This window comes from Gekko japonicus, unplaced genomic scaffold, assembly GCF_001447785.1.
Source record: "Gekko japonicus isolate JY-2015 unplaced genomic scaffold, Gekko_japonicus_V1.1 scaffold2127, whole genome shotgun sequence".
Classification (NCBI taxonomy): domain Eukaryota; kingdom Metazoa; phylum Chordata; class Lepidosauria; order Squamata; family Gekkonidae; genus Gekko; species Gekko japonicus.
Window position 1 is genome coordinate 1 of NW_015165310.1, and position 23,173 is coordinate 23,173.

The 23,173-nt window shown below is 50.8% G+C and overlaps 1 protein-coding gene across 1 annotated transcript in view; it reads left to right on the forward strand.

Annotated features, from left to right (window-relative positions):
- Window positions 1-899: 899 nt before the first annotated feature.
- The window catches only part of LOC107109770 (low-density lipoprotein receptor-related protein 1-like), a gene marked incomplete at its 5' end in the record, with an annotated part of 64,984 nt that continues 42,710 nt past the window's right edge, over window positions 900-23,173 (forward strand). The window contains 14 exons of the mRNA XM_015410470.1: window positions 900-1,168; window positions 1,329-1,507; window positions 1,599-1,705; window positions 3,640-3,756; window positions 4,926-5,102; window positions 7,546-7,686; window positions 10,371-10,544; window positions 11,316-11,477; window positions 12,612-12,786; window positions 13,748-13,852; window positions 14,829-14,893; window positions 15,296-15,386; window positions 16,775-16,922; window positions 18,952-19,075. Coding sequence (XP_015265956.1) covers window positions 900-1,168; window positions 1,329-1,507; window positions 1,599-1,705; window positions 3,640-3,756; window positions 4,926-5,102; window positions 7,546-7,686; window positions 10,371-10,544; window positions 11,316-11,477; window positions 12,612-12,786; window positions 13,748-13,852; window positions 14,829-14,893; window positions 15,296-15,386; window positions 16,775-16,922; window positions 18,952-19,075 — 2,034 coding nt within the window. The remainder of the gene's footprint in view (window positions 1,169-1,328; window positions 1,508-1,598; window positions 1,706-3,639; window positions 3,757-4,925; window positions 5,103-7,545; window positions 7,687-10,370; window positions 10,545-11,315; window positions 11,478-12,611; window positions 12,787-13,747; window positions 13,853-14,828; window positions 14,894-15,295; window positions 15,387-16,774; window positions 16,923-18,951; window positions 19,076-23,173) is intronic.

Genomic DNA, 23,173 nt, shown 5'->3' on the forward strand with positions numbered 1-23,173 from the left:
CCTGCTGGATTAGACCACTGGTCCTTCTAGGCCGGCATCTTGTCTCACAGAGTGGCCAGCCAGGCCCTCTGGAGATCCAACAACAGGGTATAGAGGCTGAGGCCTTCCCCTAATTCTGCCTTCCGGCTCTGGGAGTCAGAGGTTTAGTGCCTCTGGATGCAGAAGTTCCCCTCAGTCTCCACGACTAGTGGCCTAGACCTATCCTCCATGTATCTATCTAATCCCCTTTTAAAGCTGCCTGTGTCTATGGCCATCATGACATCCTCTGGCAGTGAATTCCACATTTTAATCTAGTTCTATCGATATGGGCCAGATTCTATAAACGGCAAGCCATTGCTCACTGAAGATGATGGCTGTGTGCACATCAGCCCCCCCCTCCCATCTGTGTTAATCGGGCCTAGAGGCCTAACAGTCTTTGCGTGTGTGGCACGAACCGCAACTGCTGTGTGTGTTATCCTACAACAATTCTAGCTGTAGACTATAATACAAAGAAGCATACATTCTGTTGGGGGCTTCCTCGCTACGGATCACTCACAAGGCGTTTTGTCTCCCTGACTGGCAGATGGAACGCCAGCCAGTGTACGAGGCTTTGGATTTCAGCCCTTATGTATTGCAAGGATTTGTTTTTAGATGTGTGGGTGCATTGGCATAAGGGCACAGAGCAATCGTTGTGGTCTCCTAGTTCTAACTGCGTGGTGAATGCCATGGGGATACGGCTCTGAGGTGGTCGGTCTTTTCCACAGCAGTGGCCATGGTTGCCCTTTCCCATGTGGAGGAGGCTGAATCAGCCCAATTCCCATTCACCACCCTGTTGACTGCAGTGTCACGAAGACCGGGTTTTTTTGTTTGACGGGGAGTTCTGACGGGTCCGTTCAAGGGTTCTTCCTCCTCCTCTCTAGGGTCTGAACACCAGATACTTTACATTGCTGACGATAACAAGATCCGCAGCATGTATCCCTTCAACCCCAACTCTGCCTACGAGCCCGCCTTCCAAGGGGACGAAAACGTCCGCATCGCTGCCATGGATGTCTACGTCAAGGGCAACAAGATCTACTGGACCAACTGGCACACGGGGCGCATCTCCTGCCGCGAACTGCCGTCCTCTGCTGGCTCCAGCCCCTCCAATCGCAACCGACGGCAGATAGATGGCGGCGTCACCCACCTGAACGTAAGTGACCGGAAGTACCTCAACAGACTTGGTTGAGTAGCCACGGGGGGGGATGGGGGGGGGATAAAGGCCAGACCCAGAAATACAGTTGGGAAGAGGGTTTGGCAGAATCCTTGGTGTTCATTTCACTTCCTGTCACCCCCCCTCCACACACACACAGATATCCGGCCTGAAGATGCCACGGGGCATTGCCATCGACTGGGTGGCTGGGAACATCTACTGGACAGACTCGGGGCGCGACGTCATCGAAGTGGCACAGATGAAGGGCGAGAACCGGAAAACGCTGATCTCGGGCATGATTGATGAGCCCCACGCCATTGTGGTGGACCCGCTTCGAGGGTACGACTGGGTCCTCGCGTACCATCCCTCCAAACAGCTCTGCCCCTCAGACGTCCAGGGTGGCCTCACAAAACTCCTTTCTCCTTTACAGCACGATGTACTGGTCAGACTGGGGGAACCACCCCAAGATTGAGACAGCGTCAATGGACGGGACCCTGAGGGAGACGCTCGTGCAGGACAATATCCAGTGGCCAACAGGTAAGTAAGGACCCACGCGTGTGGGTTTTTGGTTTCAACTGCTTCATGCTGAACAGCCAAACCGGTTACTGTAAGCCACATCCAGGACGATCTCTGTCCTGTCCCAAGGCAACAAGAGATTTTTATGCAGATGTTGCATGCTTTTGAATTTATGAAGTTTCTTTCCTCTGGATCTGCTTATCTCAGTATTTATCAGCAGATCTCTGGGATATCTGACACAGACAGGTAATTCTCAGCCAATTCTTTCCCTGAAAATGCCAAAGAGTGAGCCTGGGACCTGCAAAATCAGTGTCTTGTAATCCGGGAGTTGCATGCTTCTGAATTTATGAAGTTTTTTTCCTCTGGATCTGCTTTCCTCAGTATTTGGCAGCAGATCTCTGGGATATCTGACACAGACAGGTAATTCTCAGCCAATTCTTTCCCTGAAAATGCCAAGGAGTGAGCCTGGGACCTGCAAAATCAGTGTCTTGTAATCCGGGATCATTTCGTAGAAAAAGAGGTGCAGGGGCTCATTAGCATAACCTATTTGCATATGCCACACCCCCTGACATCACCGGACATGTGTCAGAAGGCAACACCCACCGCTCAGGCTCCACTGGACTGTTTTGGATTGCTAGCTATTGGGGGGTGGGGGACGTGCAGATCTGTCCTTACAGAGGAGGGAGAGCTTGTACCTGAATAAAACTTGGTCTTAAAGGTGCCATCGACTGGGTGGCTGGGAACATCTACTGGACAGACTCGGGGCGCGACGTCATCGAAGTGGCACAGATGAAGGGCGAGAACCGGAAAACGCTGATCTCGGGCATGATTGATGAGCCCCACGCCATTGTGGTGGACCCGCTTCGAGGGTACGACTGGGTCCTCGCGTACCATCCCTCCAAACAGCTCTGCCCCTCAGACGTCCAGGGTGGCCTCACAAAACTCCTTTCTCCTTTACAGCACGATGTACTGGTCAGACTGGGGGAACCACCCCAAGATTGAGACAGCGTCAATGGACGGGACCCTGAGGGAGACGCTCGTGCAGGACAATATCCAGTGGCCAACAGGTAAGTAAGGACCCACGCGTGTGGGTTTTTGGTTTCAACTGCTTCATGCTGAACAGCCAAACCGGTTACTGTAAGCCACATCCAGGACGACCTCTGTCCTGTCCCAAGGCAACAAGAGATTTTTATGCAGATGTTGCATGCTTCTGAATTTATGAAGTTTTTTTCCTCTGGATCTGCTTTCCTCAGTATTTGGCAGCAGATCTCTGGGATATCTGACACAGACAGGTAATTCTCAGCCAATTCTTTCCCTGAAAATGCCAAAGAGTGAGCCTGGGACCTGCAAAATCAGTGTCTTGTAATCCGGGGTCATTTCGTAGAAAAAGAGGTGCAGGAGCTCATTAGCATAACCTATTTGCATATGCCACACCCCCTGACATCACCGGACGTGTGTCAGAAGGCAACACCCACCGCTCAGGCTCCACTGGACTGTTTTGGATTGCTAGCTATTGGGGGGTGGGGGACGTGCAGATCTGTCCTTGCAGAGGAGGGAGAGCTTGTACCTGAATAAAACTTGGTCTTAAAGGTGCCACTGGACTGTTTTGGACTGGGGGGGGGGAGCTCTGCAACTTACCTGGCTGCTTCTTGCTCTGACTGAGGGCTGCTGGGAGCAGGGGGTGGGGCTTGTTGCATGTGCCCACCCCCTGGGCTCTTTACTGCCAGAGCTCTGCTCCTGTGCGCTCCTGCAGGAAATGACCCCTGCTTGTAATAGATGAGGTCAATCGAAGAAACCTGGGAGGTGGTGGATTGAATCTGCACTCTGCCATGAATGCTTATGTTAGTGTAGATGCGTTCAAAGCCAGTATGCGGGAGGTAGTACGTGATATTTTTAGAGCATGGGCACTGTTAGCAGTTGAGACCCATGCATTGGGGACTCTGCTTTTCTTGCAGGTCTGGCTGTTGATTACTACAATGAGCGCCTGTACTGGGCAGACGCCAAGCTCTCCGTGATTGGCAGCATCCGGCTCAACGGCACCGACCCAGTGGTAGCTATCGACAGCAAGAAAGGTAAAGAGGTCTTTGGGTTTGGGGGAAGGGATAATCTGTTTGTGCTCAGCTCTTAAAGGGTTCTCCCTTCCTGCCCAAGGTCCATTTTTTGCTGTTGATAAATCAACAACTCGTACCAAATTGTTCAGTATTCTTAAGAATAGGGGTATAAAAAAATGATCCTTCCATGTGTTGGCACTTCTTCCTAGAGTAGTATCATTTTCTTTGCTCCCATTGCAGTACTGGTTATACCCGGGAGGAAGCTGCTACCTGCATTCGGAAGGCTGAGAACCTTACCATGCACATGATCCCCAGGAAAAACTGACCTTGATCAAACTTCTTCAGTTACATGGCAGGCAAGCCCCTGATTGGATTCCCTTGATGGTTTTTGTCAAAATTCACCTTGAGTGCTATGCCAATCAGCTTAGTGTCTGCACAGTAACTGACTGAGTTATGGGCCAGGTTGCACCTTGCTTCAATAGCAAGTAACATATACAGACTTGACCAAATCTTCTCAGCTGTTGGAAGAAAGTCTCACGTCCCTCCAGGATTATAATTTGTTCATGAAAACGACCAGCTTGTCAACCACAGAATCGCGTTACAGTTTATTGCCTCTTTGTGTTTGCATTTTTGGAAGCACCCTTTAAAGGACCAACAGTGGATACACTGTTTGTCTGCTTTTTGCACCTAAACATACTGTTCGGGAAGTGATTGCAAGAACTGCTTGCAAGATTAGCTAGGTTCATGGGCAGACCTCAAAGGCACACAATGACTTCTAAGTAGCAAGTCTCAACTCAAAAATCCCCCCTGCAATTATGTGCTGTTTAACAATTGGAGGCAGCAGCGGTCGGTGGGAAGGCAGGAGCAGCAGGAGCAACCTAATCATGCACAAGGACACAGCTGGATTTGTTTAGACGCAACTGAACAGCTCAGCAAACTGTCAGCTTCCTGATCACAACCAGTGATCTGGTCCGGATGTAGTCAAATGTCCCATTCTTCCTGAATATCTGGATCTCTCCATAATTTCAGGGAATGGACCATCACCTTTTCCCTTGTTTTTCCCCAGGGGTGAAATAGAGCAGATCTGGCTAAATTCAAGCTCCTTCTAGTTTCCCAAGCAATGTGAACATTAGCAGTGCTCACTGTGGCCAGTTGCTAACTCCAGTTCCATCCTCTTTTCCCTCCCCCAGGGCTAAGCCATCCGTTCAGCATCGACATTTTTGAGGATTACATCTATGGTGTCACCTACATCAACAACCGCATCTTTAAGATCCACAAGTTTGGCCACGGGACCGTCACCAATCTGACAGCAGGGCTCAACCACGCCACGGACGTGGTACTCTACCACCAGTACAAGCAGCCAGATGGTGAGTAACGCATCTTAGGATAACCAAGCCTTGATAACAAAAGGGGAGCCAGAAGTCCTGTTGATTCCATGCAGAAGCAGTGGAGACAGGTGTACTTATGGACCTGAACGTTCCAACAGAACAAACGGCATGCTGTGCTTTCTGGACCTAGACCAATAAGAGCTAATAAGTTGCTTAGAGACCAGGATTCATTTAAGGAAGGATGCTGACAAACTGGAAAGGAAACAGAGGTGGCAGAAGGATCTAGACCAGAGGTGTCAAACTCATTTGTTATGAGGGCTGGATCTGACATAAATTTCACTTTGTCGGGCCAGGTCATGAGCAGTGTTCCCTCTAAGCTGAGTTGGTGTGAGCTAGCTCACAGTTTTTTAGCCTCCAGCTTACACATTTTTTGACTTGGCTCAGGACGGTTGACTCCAGAGCAAACTAATTTATGCAGTAGCCAAATCGCTTGCTCACAGCTTTAATGCCAGTAGCTCACAAAGTAGAATTTTTGCTCACAAGACTCCACAGCTTAGAGGGAGCATTGGTCATGAGCGCCATAAAACATAATGCCAGGACTTCCGGTCAGCATGGCGCGGCGACGGGCAGTCCGCAGCTGCAGCTGAGGACGCCCGATTCCTTCCCGCTTCGTCTGGGGGCTCCCGGTTTGTGGGAGCGACCAGCCAGCTCTCCTGGAGAGAGAGCTGGAGTAGGGGGCTCGGATGCTCCCATGATGCTTGACTGCTGCAGCAAGGTTGTTCTGCTGTGCTGAAGACACAATGGGGTGGCTCCACCCACTCCCGCCCAGCACTTCCTCCCATGCATCAGTTGCTCGCGGGCCGCACAAGAGCCCTGGATGGGCCAGATCCGGCCCCCGGGCCTTATGTTTGACACCCCTGATCTAGACCACCTGTCACGAAATGAAGAGCTTCCAAAAAAAAGAAGACAAAGGCAGTTTTCAGATCGCACTCATCGCATTGACTGACAAGAGATAGGAACAAGAGGCCGTGCTGAAGTTAGATTCAGGAGAAGAGCTGGTTATAAGCAGTGTCTTGACCAAGACCCATTCTTGTACTGTAGAATAAGCGGCTTGTGTGGGACTTACCCTTAGTGGCAGTGGGGGAGCCACACGCCACTTTGTAGGGCATACTGGGAAGGGTCCACATCTCCCTCTGCTGCTTAATTGGATCGGCGCCTCAGTCTGTGTCATTCAAGACCCACTCTGAGAGAGAGTTCCTGTCTTTGCCACTGTGCAGCACCAAGAACCGGCAGGTCAAAAAAAGAAAATGAAAACTTCTCGTCCCTCTTAGTTAAGGAGATAGTGGAAGGGAAAACAGAATGAAGGTGCTGCTAAATGCAGAGCTGTAGAGCAGGGGCACCAGGAATGCTCGTCTCTGCTGAACAAGGCAGTGATGGCCACAAGTATAGACAGCTTTGGCAGGGGAATAGACGGATTCGTGGAGGACGGGTCTGTCAGTGGCTGCTAGCCACAAGTAACTGGCCGGCCACTCCAGAGGAGCTCGTTGGCACAGGTGCTGGACTAGATGGACTACTGGTCTGATCTGGCAGCACTGTTCTTATGTTCTTAAGGCAGTACCTGAACCTGGTAGGTCCTTCCACCGGAGCTTCTCCTTCGACCGGCAAAGGCTGTACATACAGAGCAAGTGGGAGGAGCGACCCAGGCAGGGTATCCCCTTCCCTCAGTAGAGAAGGAACTGCCTAGGCAGTGGAACATCCAGAAAAGAATGTAGAATCTCCCTGTCTGGAACGTTTCAAGCATCCAGTCATATGGCAAAGGTTTGGGCTACATAAGCCATTGGGTTCCTTCCATCAGCGTGCCTATCTAGGTATGGTTTTGTTCTCCGTTTCATGATTTTTAGTGGTGGAAAGTGCCTTATGGCAATCCTGTCAGGTTTTCAAAGCGAGAGATGTTCAGAGGGGGTTTGACATTGCCTGCCTCTGCATAACGACCCTGGACTTCCTTGGTGGTCTCCCATCCAAATACTAACCAGGGCTGACCCTGCTTAGCTTCCGAGATCTGATGAGGTCAGGCTCGCCTGGGCCATCCAGGTCAGAGCTGATGATTTTTACCTGACCTGAGTGTTCACCATCCAAGTGGAGAAGTCAGTTCAGGCATGACATTGGGTAGGCTTGAAATCCTTTCTAGGAACTGTGGATTCTTTGTAAGCCATTAAACTTTCTCTGCTGTTAAAGGGGACATAATAGCTAGCTAGGAAAGAACATGAGGTCAGAGGAGACTGTTGGCCAGGGAACTGCAGGTTGGAGAGCAAAGGGGGAACACAAACAAAGATGGGAACAGTCCAGAGCCCCAGAAATGCAAGCCAGACATCCTTGTGTCCCCTGGCTTCCTTTGGGGGCCACAGCTCTGTAGGTACAGTAGGAGCCGAATGCTCCTAGGCTTTGCTTCTGTCCTCACTCCTCGGTTTCCTTTCCTTTCCAGTGGCCAACCCATGTGACCGGAAGAAGTGTGAATGGCTCTGTCTCCTGAGTCCCAGTGGCCCTGTGTGTACCTGTCCCAACGGCAGGCGGCTGGACAACGGCACGTGTGTGCTTATCCCCACACCGACTCTTTCACCTGTTGGTATGTGCATCCCCGTTCCCACCTACACAGAAAATCCTTACACCTCCTCCCAAGAGCAAGGAGGCTCAAACTGAAGCAGATTTCTGTGGGCAACACAACCCACAGAGTAGGGATCCCTAGTTGCAAAGTCCTGCAGTGCATGTAAATGCACACATGCACATCCACCGGCATATAATTTTGTGCAGGGTCTTTCCTGCAGATCTGAGGCCATGGAAGGCTCATATTTGCAGAATTTACCATGGCCAGTTGCATTATGGTACGATAGCATTTATTGTACATAGCCAAAGGCCATTATAATTGATCACAAGATGATAAAACATATCATCAGACAAAGAGAAGAAGGTATTGGATTTATACCCTGCCCTTCACTACCTGAAGGAGTCTCTGAGCGGCTTACCATCTCCTTTCCCTTCCCCTCCCCACAACAGACACCCTGTGAGCAATGCTCCCTCTAAGCTGTGGAGTCTTGTGAGCAAAAATTCTACTTTGTGAGCTACTAGCATTAAAGTTGTGAGCAAGCAAATTTGGCCTTTGCCTAAATTAGTTTGCTCCGGAGCCATCCTTCCTGAGCTCAGACAAAAATGTGTGAGTCGGAAGCTAAAAAACTGTGAGCTAGCTCACACTAACTCAGCTTAGAGGGAACACTGCCTGTGAGCAGTGCTCCCTTTAAGCTGTGGAATCTTAAAGATTCTACTTTGTGAGCTACTGGCATTAAAGTTGCGAGCGAGCAGTTTGGCTACTGCTTACATTAGTTTGCTCTGGAGCTATCCTTCCTGAGCTAAGACAAAAATGTGTGAGCTGGAGTTTAAAAAACTGTGAGCTAGCTCACACTAACTCAGCTTAGAGGGAACACTGCCTGTGAGGTAGGTGGGGCTGAGAGAGCTCTCATAAGAACTGCCCTTGAGAGAACAGCTCTGAAAGAACTTGTAACTGACCCAAGGTCACACCAGCAGCTGCATGTGGAGGAGTGGGGAATCAAACCCAGTTCTCCCAGATTAGAGTCCACGCTCCTAATGACTACACCAAACTAGAAGCTGCCATGAACCCTATCACAGACACTTGCTTAAATCCAGTGATTTAGATCTAGCCTTTGCTTAGAGATGGGCTTACATTACCCAGAAGTAACTGCAGCATTCACTTTGTGCAAGAGGTTGACTAAAGGGAACCTCCATGTGCAGAGGCCGTAAACCTCTGAATCCCAGTGCCAGGAAGCAATATCAGGGGAAGGCCTTGGCTTCTCTGCCCTGCTTTTGGAGCGCCAGAGGAACTGGTTGGCCACTGTGTGAGACAGGATGCTGGACTACATGACTACTGATCTGATCCAGCAGGACTGTTCTTATGTTCCTATGAATACCTCTGCCTCTGTGTCTTATTGTTGGCCCTCCAAGAGGAACTGGTTGGCCACTGTGTGAGACAGGGTGCTGGACCAGATGGACCCTCACTGGTCTGATCCAGCTGGGCTCTTCTTACATTGTCATAGCAGGTAAAACTTTAGATCTTAGATTTATTTATTTAGAGCATCTTTATGCTGTCTTTCTGCTTTGGACTGAGGCACCCACGGTGGTTAAGCTGTAAAGTACAGTCGTAAAAACATTTAAAGGCATATAAAAATCAAGATAACAGAAATGCAGCAATTAAAACATTTATTTATGTAATTCAAAGGCCTTCTGGAGTCTGGACTAGTTAAATTTTCAGTCAGCTCTGGAAGGCCTGAAAGGATGACACCTTTCCTGGGGGAGGAAATTCCATCACTGGGGCGGGGGGTGTGTGTGTCAGCAGCCAAGAAAGCCCCCCCCCCCAAGCCCTTACCATCCTAACTTCAGGTAAAACAGGTTTCCTGCAAGAAAACCTCATCTGCAGGCCAAGACATGTGAAAATAGTCCCTTTGCATACTTGGTACCCAAGTCCATATGGAACTTTAAATGCCAAAACCAGGATTTCGAACTGCTCATGGAAATAAACTGGAAGACAGCAATCGTTAGTAAGTAGTGGCTCAACAGGATTATTTTGGCAGGTCCCACTCAGAACTTTTGCAACTGTGCTTTTGTCCTGGGTGAGGTTTCCAAAACCGTCTCCAAGGGCAGGCCTGCTTATTGGCTGTTACAGTAGTCCAGCAAGGATATTACTGAGACATATTACCAAGACTACGACCCGCTTTCTCCAGGAATAGCCACAGCTGGCAAACCAACTTAAGCTGGTAGAAAGCATCCCTCACAATGTCTCTCCCACCTGTCTGCCCAAAGACCATATGGCATTTCAGGACTTTCAAGGTTCTTATTTATTTATTTAGACTTATATCCCACCCTACCCCATGAGTGGGCTCAGAGCAGTTACAACATATAAGAAACATAATAACATTAAAACACTATGAAATATGTACAAGAAATTTGAGGTGCACTCCCCGCCAGTGTTCCCTCTAAGCTGTGGAGTCTTGTGAAAAGAAATTCTACTTTGTGAGCTACTGGCATTAAAGTTGTGAGCGAGTGATTTGGGTACTGCATAAATTAGTTTGCTCTTCCTGAGTGAAGACAAAAATGTGTGAGCTGGAGGCTAAAAAACTGAGTTAGCTCACACTAACTCAGCTTAGGTGGAACCCTGCTCCCCACCCCCGTCTCTGGATCTGGATCAGGGCCTTGGAGTTGTGCCGTGATGTGTGAACTGACTTCCTTTTGTGTTCTTTTTAGCTCCGGCCACGGACACGTGTGACCTGGTTTGCCTCAATGGTGGCAGCTGCTTCCTAAACGCCCGCAAGCAGCCCAAGTGCCGGTGCCAGCCACGCTACAACGGGGACAAATGCCAGTTTGACCAGTGCTCGAACTACTGTCAGAATGGGGGCACTTGTGCTGCTTCCCTGTCTGGTGAGTGGAGCGATGCGGAAAGACGGGTGAACCTGGGTAGGATGCGGAGGAGTGAGGCGCGTACGTGGCTTGGAAAGACCCCTCACCCTAGAAAGAGAAGTTTAGCATTCAGCCTCAGTCCTTACTGGTGAACCTCAGCAAGGTTGTGCTGATCCGTTTTTGTTTCAAAGCTTTTCAACACAAAACCCATAATGTTTGTGTCCTCAGATTCCGACAGATGTCAGCTGAGTTCAGGACTAACAACTGATCTTGGGGGGGGGGGGACCCGAAACACCACCTGGGTACCAGAACTGAATCCCTTCAGGGATTTTTTTTCTGGTGGAACACGCCGGAATGGCGTTCTGGAACCTCTTTGACAATTGTTTTTAAAAAATGTTTAAAAGTTCATGCGTTTTCTGTATACAGATTGAAAACTTCATTTCCCTCTTGAGAGTACCAGCACCTCTGTAAAAAAAAAAGAAGCCTTGAATTCCTTTTCACCCAAATTCCCTTACAGACTTCCACCGCCCAGAGTCAGATCTTCACCTATTTGCTATTTGTACCTCTAATGTACATGGAAGGTGGTGACCAGAAAACGATTGGCCAGTTCCAAGGAGGAACTATATCTATTGGATACCACTTTTCCTCAAAGGCCTTGTTTTTCCTGCCATGTGGCACCTTGGTGGCCAAGGAGGACTGAATGTGCCACCGACTTCTGTATGAAACGAAACCGCTCCTGTTGGCTCCGCCCTGCTCACCTAACCACCTCCGTTCTCTCCCCGCCTACCACAGGGATGCCAACTTGCCGCTGCCCCAACGGCTACACCGGCTCCCAGTGCAACAAGCAGTTGTGCACAGACTACTGCCTCAACAACGGCACCTGCTCCGTCAACCAGGGCAACCAGCCCAACTGCCGCTGCCCAGTTGAGTTCATCGGCGACAAGTGCCAATACCGTAAGTGCCCGTCCGCGCTGGAGCCTGCAGGGGCTGGAAGATTATCCGGTGGGGTTTCACCTTTGCGCCAGCATTCAATTCCAGCCGCAGCAGGGAGACTAACAAGGAAGCATTTGACCAGCAGTTGGTCTGAGTGGGTCACGTGACAATCCCTGGCCAATTATAAAAGTTTCCAGACCAAAGCCGCTCATGGTCCGAGCAACCTGTGGAAGAGGCCCTGGCTCAGTGGCAGAGCCTCTGCTTGGCGTGCAGAAGGTCCCTGGTTTAGTCCCCGGCATCTCCAGTTAAAGAGTCTGGCAGGAGGTGATGTGAAAGACCTCTGCTGGAGACCCTGGAGAGGTGCTGCAGTCTGGGTTGAGACCGTACCGACTGTGATGGACCAAGGCTCTGATTCAAGTCTAAGGCAGCTTCCATGTGTATTCCCTTTTCTGTTGCTGTCTCCAGACCTGTTGCCTCTTTTGGCCTCGCCTGCCTTCATCTCGATCCCACCCTGTGCTTTGCTGGAGCCAGCTCTGACCAAGTAGACATACAGCCCTCGTCCCAAATCCCTGTCTCCCCCTTTCTCCAGAGCAGGAGCGCTGAGCACGTGCATGGCTCGTCAGCTGGATGGTCGCTTAGCACCTTCCGATCTGATGAAGGGAGTTTTGACTCTTGGAAGCTCAGAACCCGAAAATCGTGTTGGTCTCTCAGGTGCTACTGGACTAGAATCTGTCTGTCCTGCTGCAGACTAGCGATTTTTTTGTTGTTGTTATTGGAATTGCGTGCAGTGTTCCCATAATAACTTTACGTACATTGAATACCAAATTTGAGGGGGACAGTGGTTGGATCCAAGAGAACTAGCTGTGAGAACCTCCCCATTCAGAGGCAGCCAGGAGGCAAACATCAAGGAAAGGCCTCGGCCTCCGTGCCCTGCTGTTGGCCCTCCAGAGGAACTGGTTGGCCGCTGTGTAAGACAGGATGCTGGAGTAGACAGACCATGGGGGTCTGGTCCAGCAGGGCTCTTCTGATGTTCTCAGGAGATGCTTGGGGCCATTGGGATCGAGTGTCGCTGGAGAGAGGTTCTTGGCTAGAGCTGTGCCTCCTGTCGAGTCCTTGCTCCTCACCCCGTGCCGCGCCCTCTCCCCTGCTCTCCAGGCCAGTGCTTTAACTACTGTGAGAACAACGGCATCTGCCAGCTGACCATCTCCGGAACCCGTCAGTGTCGCTGCCTGCCGAATTACTACGGGGACCGCTGCCAGCACAACAAGTGTGACCGCTGTCTGAAGGGCAACTGCTCCATCAACAAGCAGAGCGGCAACGTCACCTGCACGTAGGTGCCCAAGCCACTGGCATCGGGGCCGGGCAGGCGCTGAACGGGTGGATAGATCAGGGGTGCTTTGGGTTTCTTGAGCCAGGTGGACATTGGGGAGGGACAACCCATGATGTGGCAAGGGGGGGGGGACTGGTCAGCAACTGGGGAGTAAAAGATATAGACACTTCAGAGGAAGAAGAAAAAGAGGTTGGATTGATACCCCACCCTCCACTACCCGAAGGAGTCTCAGAGCGGCTTACAATCTCCTTTCCCTTCCCCCCCCCCACAACAGACACCCTGTGAGCAATGCTCCCTCTAAGCTGTGGAGTCTTGTGAGCAAAAATTCTACGTTGTGAGCTCCTGGCATTAAAGTCGTGAGCGAGCGATTTGGCTGCTGCATAAATTAGTTTGCTCGGGAGCCCTCCTTCCTGAGCTAAGACAGAAATGTGTGAGCCGGAGGCTAAAAAACTGTGAGCTAGCTCACACTAACTCAGCTTAGAGGGAACACTGCCTGTCAGGTAGGTGGGACTGAGAGAGCTCTTTTGAGGACTGCTCTTGAGAGAACAGCTCTGAGAGAACTTGTGACTGCGCAGAAACCCTCCTGGTTTAAAAGCCCCGCCTAGCCCCGCCTACTTGATGGACACCAGGAAAGGTGTTGGCAGGCACCACAGTGCCCATGGGCAGCACGTTGGGGATCCCTGCTCTGTCAGATCCATCCCTGGCTGTTAAACTGCAGGGTCTCTCTGGGTCAGTTCCTGTCGCTGGGGTTTTAGGGACCAGGATAGGGGCTGAGGAGCATAACCAAAAAAAAAACAAAGAAGGAGGCACCCAGTGAGACAATTCAAGGGTGGGGCTGAAGGGGAAGCATAATTTCAGAGCAGTGACTTGCCGTAGCGTGTGGGCTTGGAGGTACCAGGCTGCAAAGGGCAGGGGGTGACCTGTGTACCACTCTGACCGCCTCTCCCTCCAACACGTCCAGGTGCCCAGATGGCAGGATAGCGCCCAGCTGCCTGACCTGCGACAACTACTGTCAAAACGGGGGCACGTGCACCATGAATCCTGAAACCTCGATGCCAAAATGCCAGTAAGTTGGGAAGCTCCTTGGGGGCGGGGGGGGGAGGTAAGCCCACCTGCTCAGAATCGGAGCGGACAAACTCCACCTCCCTTCTTGCTTCTTGACCCACCAGTTCGCATTCCCCCCCCCCAATCCCTGTCTGCCTCCCGTCGAAGCAGACCAGTTCCCTGCTCCTGCCGTTCTCTCACAAGCCCAGCTTTCCCCTTGCACGGCAAAGTTTTCCCACTTCACCAACCACGTGACCCGCATGATGTTCCCCAGTCCTGTTCCCTTTCGACCATCCCAGGACCCCGCCAGCCCCCCCCCCCCGTAGACTCCAGCACTGCAGTTTCTTCCTCCCCTGTATGATGGCTCCCAGGAATCCAATGCATTTCCCCGCCCGTCATCCATGGCTGAATGCGAGCAGCTGGCTGACCTTCCTGTCACTCCCAGCTGCAGTAGTGTGATCCCCGATCTTGTTGAACTTGTAGGCACACCTGAAATTTTGAACGCAGGTGGAGGGCACCACCACAGAGTGCCTGCCGTGGGGCGCATGGGACCGACCACAAAATGCCTGCCACGGGGGCTGTACCCAGTTTCAACATTTTGCGAGGGTTCACAAAATACGTTAAGAGCCTCCAAGCCAAGCATCTTCCCATCATGGAGGCAACTGTTTTCAAAGGGTTTCTCCCTGCAGATTCAAAGGGGATGGCTCCTGGGCTCTTCTGAAGTCCCTCCTCTTCCACTGAGATGGAGGATAGACTGGATAGCCCCTTTGCTTTGACCAGGAGAGACTTTGGGAAAGGAGCAAGTGGGCACCAAAGAAACATATCGGCAGGTCCCCTGGCGCCCCCGGGCACCATGTTGGGGATTCCACCCCACCCCCCCCAATTCATTCCCGAGCTGTCTTCTCAGCCTGTTCCCCAACCGGCGGGAGTCTTCCCAGGTTTATCCCACAGCCACACCGCCCTCCGACACGCCTTCTGTCTCATTTCTCATTCTGCAGGTGCTCGGCAGAAATGACAGGGGACCAGTGCGAGACGTCTGTGGACAGTGAGCAGCAGAGCAACCGTATGTTGAATGGGGGAAAACAAAGAGATTGTAGGGATCGATAGGAGGGCATGTGTGCGTGTGTGTGGGCCAACGGCAGGGTGGGTATGGAATGCCCACATGGCCCTGGGGTCGCCACGAATCAGTCACAACTCGACTGCACACAGTTATTATAATTATTTCTTCCCCATGCAAGTGAACACCCCTCACTTTAATAGGAAACAATTATTTGGGTATGGAGGGTGGGACAAACTGTCACTTCTTAGATACTTGTGACTATAAGGACTCGTTCTGTGGAAATAAAAGGGCAGGGTTTGCCTATCTCCTTAGAGATCTAGACTCTCTGCTCCGTCTGAAGGCCAGGTGGGAAGTTGGCGGTACCTCCCCGACATGCAGTCACCAGCAGCTCCTTTCCCTTTTCAGGAACGGTCTCCATCGTCATCCCGATCCTCCTCCTGCTGCTCGTGATCTTGGTGGCCGGAGCTGTGGTCTGGTACAAGAAGCGGATTAAAGGGTAAGGAGGCACTCAGAAAGTGATGGTGGGCGGGCGGTTGCACGGGCGTGTGTGTGTATCCGTCGCAGTATGGGCAGGGTGGCTCTCAGGGTCACTGTTGTCTAACCCAGACACTCACACATGTCCCCATTCCCAGTGCACTGCCCCACCCCACATCTGGTGATGTAAAGGTCTATTGATGGGGGTGAGTCTTGGATTGTGTCTGCACTGATCATGAGTTTACTGGCAGTGAATCACTTTCACCGTGTGCTGTTTAGGGAAGATGGCCCCGTCTGTCCCATTTCATCAGCGTTTTTCTCCTGCACCTTTTTTCACTTCCATGTACATACACAAATACCCTGACCTGGGTGACCCAGGCTAGTCCGATCTTCACCACTCCTGCACCACTGTTCCCTCTAAGCTGAGTTAGTGTGAGCTAGCTCACAGTTTTTTAGCCCCCGGCTCACACATTTTTGACTTAGCTCAGGAAGGGTGACTCGAAAGCAAATTAATTTATGCAGTAGCCAAATCGCCTGCTCACGACTTTAATGCCAGGAGCTCACAAAGTAGAATTTTTGCTCACAAGACTCCACAGCTTAGAGGGAGCATTTTTCCACACTGTCATTATTGTCACTCCTTCGTCCCTGTTGCTTTGGGTCCCCCCCCCATCCCCTTTTCCACATGTGCTTTGCTTTCTCTGGGACTACTAGAGAGAGCGCAAAACACATTGGGCGGGGGGGGGGGGACAACGAGTGACAAAAATGACAGTGCGGAAGTGGCCTTTGTCAGATCTCGGAAGCTAAACCAGGTCAGCCCTGACTAGTACTTGGACGGGAGACCTCCAAGGAAGCCCAGGGTCATGACACAGAGGCAGGCCATGGCCAACCACCTCCGAACATCTCTTGCCTTGGAAACCCTACAGGGTGGCCATAAGTTGGCTGCGACCGGACTGCACTTTGCAAAGGGAGTACGGCGCTCCCCAGCCTCCTCTGTTCCACTGTAAAATAAATACAAGGATAAGCATCTATCCCAGGGGAGCTGGTATATTGGAGAGAAAGGTGCTTCAAAGGCCCCATCTGCCCATTCTGCGGCTACTGCCCCCTACCCCCTCCCCGGCCCGCTATGTTCCCCGGGCGGGTCAGGGAGGGCTCTTTGCTGAAGAGAATCATCGGGCACGGAAGGGATTCGACACCCCTTCTCCCCTGCAGTTTTCTCTTGGAAAGTGCCCCAGCCCTCCCTTTGTGTTATCTTGATGAACATGGTTGTGGGAACATGCCTGCCCACGTGAAATAACAAATAAGTACCTTCCTCTTCAATCCCCATAGTCTGTACGATCACACAGCAAGGTTGCACACTATTGTCTGTCCAACAAGTTTTCACCTTCCCTGTTTCCCCCCCCCCATCCCCAGGGCCAAGGGCTTCCAACACCAGCGCATGACCAATGGTGCCATGAACGTGGAGATCGGCAACCCCACCTACAAGATGTACGAGGGGGACCCCGACGCCGATGACGTGGGGGAGCTGCTAGATGCCGACTTTGCCCTGGACCCCGACAAGGTTTGGAAGGGGGAGTGGGGGAGGCGGGCTGATACGAAAAAGGCCGCCCGAGGGTCTCTTGGGCTCCAGGAGGGTGGGGGAGGCGAGAGGAGCCCGCAAGAGTGCCTGAGAAGAATCTGAAGATCAAGGGCAACAGTCTGCATACAGCAGAGGGAAGAAGAGACTCAAGGAAGCAGAGCCCAAGAGAGGCTACGGGAGGACCAGAGAGTGCTGGGACACCCGCCCCCCCTGCCCCCTTCATTGTGCCCTGGTGCCCCACGGTTGACTGGGCTGATGTCATTAGTCTATTGTACATCTCTCTCTATCCCAAATATTCGGGCATCCCAAATCTTTTTGCTTCTTCCTGGCTGCTAAAAGCAATCCTGCAGTGCAGTCCTAAACGGTTACCCCCCCCCCCCTTTCTGTGTCCATTGAATCCTATGGGCTTAGAAGGGTGTGTCTCTCTTTAGGATTGCACTAAGGATCAAGACACCATGAATCACTACCGTCTATAAAGCAGCGGGAGTTAATAGCAGAGGGGTGAACTACCACCGGTAGCCTTTATTCTTTATTTAATTAATTCTTAGCCCATTCTCCCAAGGACCATCTCGGAGCGGGTAACATCAGTTTATAAGTGTACAATTAAAATTTCCAATATCGAATAATTCAGTCGTCGCTAAAGTATATTAAAATACATACAATACAAAATAATCAGTTATATAAAATCAAGATGGCATAAACCCACTAAAGAAGGGGAGTGGGGGGAGGCCTATCCGTTCGGTCTTACCAATTGAGACCCCGGTACTGCCTTCAACTGTAGGCCTGGTGGAACAATTCAGTTTCGCAGGCCCTGCAGAGTTGCCCTGATCTCTCCTGGAAGAGGGTTCCACCAGGCCGGGGCCAAGGCTGAAAAAGCCTCAGCCCTGGTTGAGGACAGATGGACATCCATGTACGTGTGGTGCAGCACACAACCAACGCTCTGTGGGGACCTGTGGTCATGGAGGCTCTGGCGCCCACCTTTACAGGAAACAAATGATCATCTGAGTCTGTCCTCTGGATGAAAGTTAACAACACCAGTTGTACGCTTCCAGTATTGTGAGCACAATCCAAAAACAAGTATGCATACAAGCGTCGGAAAAGACACACTGAGACGATTTTCTGAATTTCTGTTGGGCAAAGGGAACGAGGCAGCATGTAAGCCTGGTAGGGACCCAGCCAGTTTGGCCTGCATAGGTAAGTCCTCCGCTCTGACTGTGCCTAGATGGTTGTCGGAGTCCTGGCACAGATCCTGGAGCTCTGATACCGTGTCAGCAACATCCTCAGACCCACCTGAAAGGGAGGACTGGCAGATTCTCCCCCGAACAAAGCTAATCACATGCTAGCTTCAGCTGAATAGTGCCGGGGAGGTAATGCCTAGGACGGTGGTGGGTGGCCTCCAGGCTCGGAGAGAGGGTACAAGCGCATGAAGACAGGATTAGAGATGTAAAATTTCTGGAAATTTTGAAGCTCAGAAAAAAACCCACTTTTTTCGGGGGGAAACAGAAATTTTCAGAAAAATTGTAAAAAATGCTTTAGCAACATAAAATATGACTATGGACATTTTTACTTGGCATGAAATTATCACAACTAGCATATTAAAAATATAGTGTATCCAAACAATTATTACAAACAGAATACCCACCCACATGCAAAAACAAAACTGAAACCTTTTTATTGTCTTCTGACAATAGCACCTCCTAAAGGAAGAAATGCATCTTGTTCTTGCATTGGAGAGTTCAGTTTGTAACCTAGGACTTCATGTTAAAATAAAATGTTCCATAATCAATTTTTTTCTTTTCTTTTCTTTTTTCAATTTTTCCAATTTTTCAGAAAAAAACAAAAAAGGCTTCAGGAAAAAAACGGAAAAAACCCGTTTTTTTTCTGAATTTTTCCGGTTTTTTTTCCGGGCCTTCACATCTCTAGACAGGACCTCCGTGTAAAACCTGCTCCGCTCTCTTGGCCTTCGGTCTCTCACGTCCTCTCTCTTTCTCTCTCTCTCTCTCCCCTCTAGCCCACAAACTTCACAAACCCGGTGTACGCCACACTCTACATGGGTGCCCACAACAGCCGCAACTCACTAGCCAGCACGGACGAAAAGCGGGAGCTGCTGTCCAGAGGGGCGGAGGACGACCTCGGCAACCCCAGGGGGGGGGGGGGGGGGGGGGGAGAGGCCGCCGGCCCAGACAGAGACCTGGGTGAAAAGAGACAGGATGGGTTGGGGAGGGCGGAGGGGGGGAGCAAGAGATACTGTATAAATGTACAAATGAAGGATTATTACTTTTATATGTGAGCAGTATTATTACCTGTATATTCCCTTTCATCTACCAGCCGCTGAATCTCTGTCACCAGACTCCGGGGTGGCCGGAGTTAAAGGCAACTTTGGGAGGTGGAGGGGAAACCACGAGGAAAAAAAAAAAAACCCTCGGTTTGGGTTGAAGGGCTTCATAACCTTAACCTGGCTGCTCCTTTTTTTCTCTCCCCCCCCCTCACTGCACAAGTCAGTCAGTCCACCTTTGCTTCCTTTGCAATTTCAGTTGCTGTGCTTTTTCAAACGCGTACTACATTTCAGACCCTTCTGGGTGGGGGGGCAGCAATGAACCAACAGGAGCTGCCCTTGGTCAAACTCTCTTTGGCAGGAAGGTGACGGAAGGGGTGTCAGGGAAGGTTATCAGATCCAGGAGGCAAATCTGCTGCTTCTCTCTCCTGCGTGGGGGAAAAGGAGATTGTTTGGACCGCATGTCATCCCAGTCTGAATCCAGATTTAGTTCAACTCAAGCCACACTGCGGTGCAGAGACAGTCAACGATTCTAGCTTTTTGATGTAGCGGGGACCAATAGTGTTGTCTGTTCGTTCATTCGTTCCATTACAGTCTTCATGGGAAGCAACGTGAAAAGCTCAGTTCCTTTTCCGTTCCGATCCAGCTGCATTGAACTCACGGGATGAGGAAAGAGACTTGAGATCGGGAGGGCCGCCGCCGCCCCCTCCCCAAGCAATTTGACTAGTCTTGTCAAATCCCTTTAGTCTTCCCTGGAGATTCCTTAGCAGTTCTGCCTAAGGAGGGATCCCCAATCCCCCTCTCAAGTTTCGCTTTGAGGGGTGGAAAGCCAGTTACAGCCTACAGACGTCTTGTCATCTTTTATCAAAAGACTTCTGGAATTCCTCAAGATGGTTGCAAGTCCACTTTCAGTTTTTGCTTGAGGGGAAAATATTGCTGGCCGCTCTAGGCCTTGAACAGAACTGGCAAGCATCTCCCTAGCACAGAGCTTAGGCCAACCTAGCAACTGCAAGGAGCTTAGTTTGAACTTAGCACATGCCTCTGTTCTTGAAAAAGGCCTTTAGCATGTCCCTCCGTTATTTCCATGACAATTTTGCAGACCTTCGAAGGAGCACAGTGGACCACTGGAGGTCTGTAGGCCACCAATGAATAATCACTGCAGTTGATGTTCCGTCTGCAGCATCCCATCTGTGGCACACTGGCTTCTTCCATCAGTCTTAAGCCCCTCTCATCTATAACAGCCTTTTCTGTCACAGCCACCTTCCGGTGACATCTTCTCCTTGCTACGCCTTAACCTTTTCTGACGAACAAGATTCCAGGCTAGTAACAGCCTACCAGTCACCCCTTTCCTCCCCTCCTGTCTGGTGTGTCGCTTCTCTGGATCTGATAAGTATGCCGAGGCCTCCAAAACACGTCCCACGGGAATCAGATCACTCCGTGTGGAGGCGGAGATGGGAGGACCCGTTCAGGTCTCACGCCTGCCAACGCCTCCAAGCCGCAACAGATCCGCTGGGCCGATTCCTACTGATCCAAATGGCAGAGCGGGTGGATCAATCTGGATCAGCAAGTACAGACTGTTGCATTAAAACCCCACCCCCAAAAATTCAACTACGGGGGAAGCTCTCGTTCATGTGCCGCAGGACTTCGTCAGAGTTTCCAGATTCCCCTTCCTGCTAAATGTATTGCTGAAAATATTTTATTTCCAAGAGTTTTTATTATTTTTTTTAGGGGCGGGGGGGGGGATATATTTTGATCATAGCTCGCTTGATTTTAGCGCCTGCGTCCTAAATTTTAAAACTTGAGTTTTATAACAGTCCTTCCTCCCCTCCACCCCCTTCTGACCTCCCTCTCTTGCTATAACTTCGGTCATCCTTGTTCATGTTCGTTTGGTTTTTTTTTTCCTCCTGGAAAGAGGTTCAACGTTGTTTCTATTTTCGTTTCTCTCCAACATGCTTTTTTTAAAAATGAAAACAGATCAAAAATAAATAAATAAAATGAATTAGCTTTTATAGTAGAAATTACACGCATGTGTGGGGGGGGAGGGAAGGAGATCTCCTCAGCCTTTTTTTGTGGGAGGGGGGGAAACAAATGTTTTAATAATTTTTGCCGGATTACTTTACAACTAAAAACAAAAAATCAAAAAAATAAAAACAAAAACACAGATATTGTTATAAATAAAATTTTTAAAAACTAAACGTTTGCTCGAGTCGCCGCTTCTTTGAGTAGGGATTTGTTCACCAGGGGTTTTGCGACAGGAGCCAGAAAGGATGGATGAGCCATTCTGAGATATTCAAGCTGAACAGCCGACTACCCTTCTCTGTCAGTTTCTGTCCCGCCCCTCAGTCCTTCCTTGCCCTGAGTGGGATGGCCCAGGCAGGCTAGCCCAGTCTTATAAGATCTCGGAAGTGGAGGAGGTTCGAGTCTGGTGAGTACTTGGATGGGAGACCACCAAGGAAGTCCAAGGCTGCTACGCAGAGGCAGGCGATGGCAAAGCACCTGTGAACATCTCTTGCCTTGAAAGCCCTAAGATGGGGGTGTCAAACATAAGGCCCGGGGGCCGGAACCGGCCCATCCAGGGCTCTTATTTGGCCCGCGAGCAACTAGTGCAAGGGAGGGAACAGGAGACTGCTGAGGGGGGAGTGGGCGGAGCCACTCCGATTGTGGCTTCGGCATGGTGGAACAACCTCATCTGCAGCAGTCAAGCAGCGTGGGAGCGTCTGCCCAGTGCTGCACCGCTGGGTCTCCAGTCTACCCATGTGGGTTTTTCTTTGCAGCCCAGGGGGCCTTGCAGTGAGGATACACCAACTCGGAGCTTACCAGCTGCTGCCCTTTATACAGTTCATATCTCCGGTACCTGGAATTACGTTTTGTGGCATGCGTGGCTTGGCCCGACAAAGTGACATTTATGTCAGATCCGGCCCTCGTAACAAATGAGTTCAACACCTCTGTCCTACGAGGTCACCATAAGTTGGCTGTGACTTGATGGCCCTTTCCATCACCACGTCGACCCAGAGGCCTCTGCCTGCGCAACTGATAAGGCCTCTTAACTGTCCATGTGGCGCAGTGTTTAGGGTGTCGGACTAGGATCCGAGAGACCCAGGTTCGAATCCCCACTCTGCCATGGAAGCTCGGTGGGTGACCGTGGGCCAGTCACTCTCAGTCTAGCCTACCTCACAGGGCTGGACGAGGAGGCCCAGGTTCGAATCCCCGCTCTACCGTGGAAGCTTCCTGCAGTTGGCCTTGAGTCTGCCTGAAATGCCCACTAACATACTACTGCTTAGCAGCTTGGGGAGTGGGAAGGTTTGGGTACGGGGGTATTTGTTTCGCAGAGATCTTTCAGGGAGGATCAGAGCTCAGTGGTAGAGTATGTGTTGGGTACGCAGGAGATCCCAGGTTTATTCCCTGACATCTCCAGTTAAAAGGATCAGGTAGTAGATAATGTGAAAGGCCTCTTCTTGAGACCCTTGGGGGCAGCTGCCAGTCAGAGTACCCAATACTGACCTTAGGGCCTGACTTAGGATAAGGCAGCATTGTCTGTGTTCCAGTGCTGAAGCTCTGCTGACGCATGTTATCTGTGAAAAGTTTCACAACTGCAGAAGGAATTAAATATTCCTGGAATGCACAAACACATGGATCTGCCTCTTACTGAACCAGACCCTTGGTCCATGAAGTTCAGTATTGTCTGCTCAGACTGGCAGCGGCTCTCCGGGGTCTCAGGCAGAGGTCTTTCACATCACCTACTATGACCTGATCCTTTTAAACTGGAGATGCCGGAGATTGAACCCGGGACCTTCTGTGTGAAAAGCAGAGGCTCTTCCCCAGAGCCACAGCCCCCTACCTCCCTGGGGTTCTGGATAGCTCAGGTGAAACTCCATATTGCCTCGTCTCACTGACTCCCTTCTGGCCTTGGTTCATCTCCTAAGACTACTTCACAAGGAGTTCTCAAAGGTATGAGCCA